Consider the following 8,046-nt stretch of genomic DNA (forward strand, 5'->3'; position numbering starts at 1 on the left):
GTCAAGGTAGTCTATGCTTTACTACCTCGTGAGAATAGTATAATAGACAAGGGTCCAGACTTACCATCAAAGGTACAACAGCTGCTAACGGAGTTGTCTGACCTGATGCCAAAGGATCTCCCTCCGGGGTTATTGCCTATGAGGGATATTCAACATTAGATCTACCTTATTTCGAGATCGAGTTTGCCTAATCGACCAGCACATCACCTCAATCCAAGGAAGCTGAAGAGTTACTAGAATTGTTGGAGAGGGGCTATATCCGTGAGAGTACAAGTCCATGTACAGTTCCTACTCTACTAGTGCCGAAGAAAGATTGGTCTTGGAGCGTGTGTTGATAGCAAAGCAATCAATAAGATTACAATGAAGTACATGTTTCCAATTTCCTGCTTGGATGATATGTTAGATTAGTTGTCCGGTTCTAAGATCTTCTCAAAAATTAACCTTAAAAGCAGATACCACCAAATCAGAAAAAAGCCTAGAGATGAATGGAAGATGGCATTTAAGATGCAGCATGGGTTGTATGAGTGGATGGTCATGCCTTTTGAACTATCAATTGTGTCTAGCATCTTCATGATGTTTATGCATTAGGTTTTATGGCCTTTCATAGGGAAGTCGTGGTAGTCTATTTTGATGATAGCTTTATTTACAGTTTGAAATCGACATCACATTTTGATCACCTCCGTGTTGTTTTTGATATGCTCAGGACGGAGCGCCTATTTGTCAATCAGAATAAGTGTTCTTTCTTCACAGCTTCTATAACTTTTTTGTATTTTGTTGAGTCTACTGATGGTGATCATGCAGATCAATAAAAAATTGAGGCGATCTTGAATTGGTCCAAGCCAAAGACTTTGCACGATGTCAGATATTTCCATAGATTGACGTCCTTTTAGCGCCAGTTTATCAGAAATTTTAGCACTCTGATTGCCACTATCACAAAATGCCTCAAGGAATGCGATTTTTAGTAGACCAAGGATGCAGAGATCAGCTTCCAATTGGTCAAGCAAAAGTTGACAAAGACTCCAGTTTTCGCACTTCCTGACTTTTGACAATGTGTTTGAGGTGAATTGTGATGCATCTGGGTTGGCATTGGTGGTATTCTAAGTCAAGAGGGGGCACCCAGTAGCTTTTTTAGTGAGAAGTTATCAGGATCAAAGAAGAATTATCCTGCCTATGACTTGGAGTTATATGTCATAGTTCAGTCTCTGAAGCATTGGCATTATTACCCGGTACAGAGGGAGTTCATTCTTGTTACTGATCATGAGGCCCTGAATATATCAATGGTCAACATAAGCTGAGTAGATGGCATGCCAAGTGGGTGGCGTACTTGCAGGAGTTCACATTTGCACTAAGGCACCAAGTTGGGAATCTGAATCGTGTCGCAGATACATTCAGCCATCACACATTACTCTTCACCACCATGAGCACTAGAATTGTAGGATTTGAGGCATTCCCTGATATGTATACTATAGATCCTTCTTTCGGGAAAATAATTCAAGAGGTAACCGATAATCAACGATATGATTTTGTTTTGCATAATGGTTATCTGTTTCTTGGATTATAGTTGTGCATTCTGGATTGTTCACTGAGGTAACAGATTATTAGTGAACTTCATAATAAGGGACACTTTGGACGAGAAAATACATTGGCTTTGATCTCTTCTGACTATTATTGGCCCAAATTAAGTAGTGACGTAGCGCATTATGTAGGGTGTTGTTATGTGTGTCAACGGTCCAAAGAAGCTCTCACTAATGCGGGACTGTACACTCCTTTACCTATACCTAAAGCCCCTTGGATTGATGTCAGTATGAATTTTGTATTGGACTTACCCCGTACCCAGGGGGCGATGGATTTTATTTTTGTCGTGGTTGACAGGTTTTTCAAGATGGCTCATTTTATAGCTTATCGGGAAACTATGGATGTTATCTGGATCGCCCATCTTTATTTCAGGGAGATTGTACGTTTACATGGTGTTCTCTAATTAATTACTTTTGATCGTGACACCAAGTTCATGAGTCATTTTCGGAAAAGCTTATGAGAAAAATTGGAAACGTGATTGAATTTTAGTAGTGCATACTACTCCTAGACAGATGGTCAGATTGAGGTGGTGAACCAAATTTTGGGAAACCTTTTGAGAAGTTTGACAAGGACTAAACCACAGCATTGAGATTTGACATTACCTTAACAAAATTTGCCTATAACAGGTCAAAGAATAGAACCATAGGAATGAGCCCATTTGAGATTGTCTATAGTCGAAATCCATCCGAGTACTTGACTTAGCGCCTATCCCTCGTATGGGTCGTTTTAGTTACTAGACCGATGATATGGCAGAATATCTTCGGCGTGTCCAAGAATAAGTGAAGCTGGCCATTCAAGAGAGTAATGCCAAGTACAAGGCTTAGGTCGATAGTCACCATCGTCAGGTGCTTTTTGATGATGGTGATTTTGTTTGGGCAATATTAACCTGTGATCGTTTTCCTGTTGGGGAGTATAATAAGCTTAAGGATTAGAAGATTGGACCTTGTAAGGTCCTGCAGAAGATCAATGATGATGCCTACAGACTGCGTCTCCCCAGCCATTTGAAGACTTCTAGTGAAGCACCTAAGTCCTTGTTTTGTGGGTTCCAATGAAACTATTGTGAACTTGAGGCGAGTTCTTTCCAACTCGGGGCGACTTATGTAGGAGGGTTCAAATCAAGCATTGCTAAGTCGTCAGATGGCAAGTTGACGACACTTAGATACCATGAGTTGGCAGATCGGCGCAAAGATGGCAAGTGATCACAATCTTTTCCTAATTGCGGCAGTTTTGAATACGTTTTGGTAATTTGGCCATAACTTTGGCTACGGTTATCATAATCACAATTATGACCTCAATTCGGAAAGTATTTTTCGACAGCACGTCATGGTCACTAAGCTTCGCATTGTTTTCAAGGCCAAATCCACTGTTTTCCCTTCCAATTTTCCATTTTTAGTTTTTAGTTTTTTTTCATTTTTTGTAATATTCCATTTGTCGTTTCTGAGATGATTATGAATCTGATTTAAGCCAGATTTTTGGCAAGTTATTTATTTTATGACGTAGTTTATTTTGGTATGATTATTGAAATTTTGCTATTTTTGGTAAAATTTCGATAATATCTTTCTTCTTCGGCTATATAGCTCGACTTGTAGGCTATTTTTTCGCCATTCTGCATTTTCAATAATATTGAGTTGAATTTCAGAGAAATCTCTCTGTTGTTTGGGCGTTTCATTCGTATTTCTTTTGTGAATCATCTGTAGTAACTAGCCTACAAAATAATCACTATCTTGCCCTACGTCAGATTTTATTTTAAATAATATCATTGTTCATTTATGTAAAGGTCCGTTTGATTGGCTTCAATTCCATGGGAAAATGTCACATCCGAAAATTTTGTTTTCTACTTTGGTTGTTTGATACGAAAGTGAAAATGAAGTTCGAATTTCAAAGTATATACACTTAAAGCATGTTTTTGGGCCAATTGAGTGGAAAATGCATTCTTATGATTTTGGTGGGTTTTTCTTTTACAACTTACATGAAATTAGTTTACCTTTTCCACCTTTGTAATCAAATAGAGCTTAAATAAAACAAAAGCAAACTTTGGTTATTTTGGCCAAAACCCCTTATCGATGTTGCCGCATTTATATAATTACTAGATTTTATTGTTGATGCAAATGTTTTTGAACGTAAGTATTTGATAATGAAAGGATTTTTTGGGGATGTTATTTTGGCTAGTGCATATGTCAAATGCATAATGCGGACAAACATATTTTAAATATTGAATATGCAATGAATGAATTTGGATGCATAGTTTCTAAATTGCTTGCAATGATTCTTCCATTTGCTAGGGTTTCCATCGTAGATGGTGGTATTTAAATAAAGGTGTGTATGCTTTAGAATTAACGTCTCATTTACAATTTGCCATGAAATCTGCAACCTTGAAGCCAGTGTCGCTTTAAGAAGTTTTGTGTCAATATTCGACCAGTTTAAAGTATAATGAGCAATCAAAAGTATCTATCAAAGTATAGTGAGCAATTAAAAATGCCTTACTTACGTAGACTTTTCCTCCTCCATGATTGACATTCAAACAGCGATGGTGTGCTACATATGAAAATCGTATGTCGGATCAACTATTCCGGTGGAGACGCAAAACGAAAGTGATTCCAATGAATAGCATCGGACATTTTGAAAAGTTTAGTGACCAAAATTTGATAAATCCAAGTGCAGTGACAATTAAAGACTACTGCCCAAATTTAGTGAGCATTGAAACAATTAACTCGATAAATTTTGGTCGAAAAAGAAGTTTAATGAGTACTCAACTGAATTCAATATTAGCATTTGTTTGAGCCCCACTTTTTCTATCAAAATACATTTTTCAACAGTAATTTGACACTACTTCAACTGTACATTTTCAATAAAATATTATTACACGCAAATTCAAAACTTATATTTATTTTTTAACAGTATATTTTTCATCAATACACTATTCAAAAATGCATTTTTTGGACAAGAATAGGGTCAAACAAGGGTTCAGTTTAGTGAGCATAAACTATAATTTATTAACTGAAATTTGTAGTTTTGGTATCGATCTGGTGTACACACATCAAAAGTTGTGAGATGGACTTTCATCTATTCTTTTACCTTATTTTTAATATTTTTTTATTGAGATATTACGAAAATATTAAACTTAACCCATATTTCTCATATGTATTTTAGACTTTCATAATAAGTCCTTTTTAATTTGTTTCATCTCGAATTTAACTCATTATCATTTAATTTATAATTAGTTTTTGTTTCGTTAGTTAAACTTTAGCCAACGATGAAAAGTGTCATTCATCATGTGAAGATTAGTTCATTTCTCATGTCAATTTGTGAATAGTGTATCTTTGAATCAATATCACAGTTTGTTTGGTACGCATTTATAAACAATTCAAATTATAAATATATCAAAATGAGTGATGGACAAAAATGTTGTATTTGTGAGCTTCTCAAAATATGTGGATAAATAACTTAGAATTATGAGCAAGACAAATGTTTATATAACTCAATAACTCATGGATTCAATTATTTACGTTACTAAACTCATATTGAATTGAGTCACTAAACTTCATTTTGTTTCAGTAAAGTCAGTTATATTTTATATCAATGAGTAATTGGTCTTTGGACTTCAAAAGTTGCAATTTCAATATTGAAATCTCAAAAGTCCAAGACATTTTCAAGCTAATAGGAGAAAAAAAGGTTTTCATTTTCAATTGAGGTGCTTGAGCTACTAAAATATCCTCGCAACCCTCATTTTCAACCAGTAAACTTGTAGTTACTCATGAACTAATAATTTAATTTAAATTATTTCCCTATGTAAGTATGATTTTGTAAGTATTATGCACTAAGTTCAATCAATTTTAAACATAAATACTTTTGATATATAATTAATGTAATTTAATGACAGATCTATTACTTAATTAATAGACAATTAAATAAATAATAGAGTCCGTAAATTTAAATCTTCGTAATTTGTTAATCACAAGGAGTTGTGATTGTGAGATACAAATTACATCTGATTGAATCTTAAATCGTCCGTGGTCGTAAGTAATAACGAGACACAAATATCGTTATTACGGATAGACCATCACGTGTGGCATTTCTTACTTATGAAGTAAGTAACTGATCTCACAAGTTAAAGTGTGGTGACACTTAAATAAACATGTGAATATTTTGTTATAGAACAAAACATTGGAGACCCGTCGAGAGATTTTCATGGATAACTATCTGAGTGTCAGTGGTTAATCTCTAACGTTCGGTAGTGAAATTGGTCCTTTCACTTGAGTCGTCATGGTACCTTATATGAGGACAGTCATACTTTGGTGGTGTTGGATGTTGCTCTGCAAAAGGCCGCTAGCTAATATGACATCGTTCGGGTACGTCAAGAATCGTATGAAGATTGTGATTGACCAATAAAGGATTCGTCACTCTTAGATAGTAAGAGATTATGATCTGCGTTTCATTCAATTAAGTCGATAACGAAATCTTTGGCCAATGTGTACTCATAAGTCGAAAAGAAGTTTTCGACTTATATTGACTTAATAGTGGAGTGAAAGATATGAGCGATAATCAAGATCGACACACTTCCATATCTCGTAATTGATCGGATCATATTGACGAAGGGATTATAATTTCACGGTAAACGAACGAGTTTGGTTTTATCATACCACGTGACATTTTCCGCCACATGTATTGCCCTGACACATTGCTGGATGTCAATTTAGGACGGTGAGTGTGAATTGATGATAAATTAAAAGAGTATTTTAATTTATTAATTTTGATTAGATCAAAATAATATTTCACGTCGTTAGGTATCATGATCGGGAACCTGATGGGTCGCACACAAAAGAGAATTGGAAAATTGTAATTTGTAAATTAATTAATTTAACAATCATTTAATAAAATTAATTAATTTGGTTGTTTATTTATATGTCCGAATTAATTAATTGGATTAATTAATTCACGGACCAGATTTAATTAAATATTTGACCGGATCATATCAGGCTCATTTGGACTTATATAAATACATGGCCAGGGTACATGGCTAGGGTTTTCAATCCGTAAGTTTTTCTCATAATTATTCTTGCTAACACAAGAGGAGAAAACCCTAGCAGCCGCAATCTTGTTCTCTATGTGGATCACTTTTGGAGGCTGGATAATTGGACAGCTGTGGGTGGTGAATCAAGATTATTGGAACGAAAAGAATAGTAAAGAAGTTTGCAAATCTGAAAAATGTACAATCTTATTACAATTTCTATCTAAACACAAAGGCAATTCTTGGTGAGAATCGAAATATATTTTAATTTTCCGTCGTGCATGTTAAGTAGATTCCAACAGTGGTATCAGAGTCTCCTTTGTGTTTGTTAGAAATTGATTTGTGTTATTGAACAGTCAAACGTTGATTGTTATTATTTTTCTTGTTTCTAGTAATTAAGTGAAAATTTAATTTTATATTTTTGAAATCAGATACGAAAAAAATGGGATTGGCGGCATGCTCCACTACAGTCTGCAACGGCGCCTACGGGGCACGGTGTAGCATGCAGCACAGCCGCTGCTGATTTGGGTTGCAAGACCCGCCGCCATAAGGTGGCAGGTCTTGCCTTCCCGTGGGGCGGCGTCGTGTTGGAGAACAAAAAAAAAATTTATTTCTAGGGTTTACAGTCATTTTGGGTGAACGGAGGTGGGGGGTTCAGCTGAAATTTGGAAAATTGCATGCCCCTTGCTGCAATATGATATAAGGGTCTGGTTGTAAGTTTAAAATGAAGGACTACAGTACAATTATTGAAATAATAGGGACCTGTTCTGCAATTACAGGATAAGGGGTTATTGTGCAAATTTTGAATAAAGTGCTGTTGTGCAAATTTTCAAATCTCGAGGGCCTTATTGATAATTTGTGAATGGGTCAAATTTCAAAGTTTTCAAAATGATTTTGAATTTGAATTTTGAAATGGTTTTAAAATCATTTTTAATTGGGTTCGACCCATAATTTTAATTTTGACCCAAAGTAAAATTTTATTCAAAAATGACGATTTTTATATTTTCGTTAAAATATGATTTTAATTTAAATATTAAACTTTGACCCAATTGAATTTTTATTTAGGAGTGTTATCCTTAAATTAAAATATTAATTCAATTTAAATTAGAGTTTGACTTTAATTTAATACTTAATTAAAATTTGATTTTAATTAATTATTTACCCGATTATATTTTTGAAATTAGAATTGGATTCTAATCTGACATTTAATTAAAATTTGATTTTAATTAAAATTGTGTTTCCCTAAAATTTTATTTATGATTAGAGTTAGACTCTAATTTGTGTTTAATTAAAATTTGATTTTAATTAAACATGTTCGCCCTAATATCTCGGAATTAGAGTTGGACTCCAATTTTGTTATTAATTAAAATTTGATTTTAATTAAATTATCCCTCACTATAATTGTTGAATTAGAGTTGGACTCTAATTCGGTATTTAATTAAAATTTGATTTTAATTAAACAT

The 8,046-nt window shown here is 34.2% G+C and overlaps 1 protein-coding gene across 1 annotated transcript; it reads left to right on the plus strand.

Annotated features, from left to right (window-relative positions):
- The first annotated feature begins 492 nt into the window (after positions 1-492).
- Positions 493-2,627, plus strand: LOC111406609. Its single transcript, XM_023035999.1, has 5 exons — positions 493-575; positions 1,103-1,280; positions 1,331-1,498; positions 1,595-1,954; positions 2,526-2,627. The coding sequence occupies exons 1-5, from the start codon at positions 493-495 to the stop codon at positions 2,625-2,627; spliced, it is 891 nt and encodes a 296-aa protein (XP_022891767.1).
- Positions 2,628-8,046: the final 5,419 nt, after the last annotated feature.

The sequence above is a fragment of the Olea europaea genome, chromosome 1 (assembly GCF_002742605.1).
Source record: "Olea europaea var. sylvestris chromosome 1, O_europaea_v1, whole genome shotgun sequence".
Lineage (NCBI taxonomy): Eukaryota > Viridiplantae > Streptophyta > Magnoliopsida > Lamiales > Oleaceae > Olea > Olea europaea.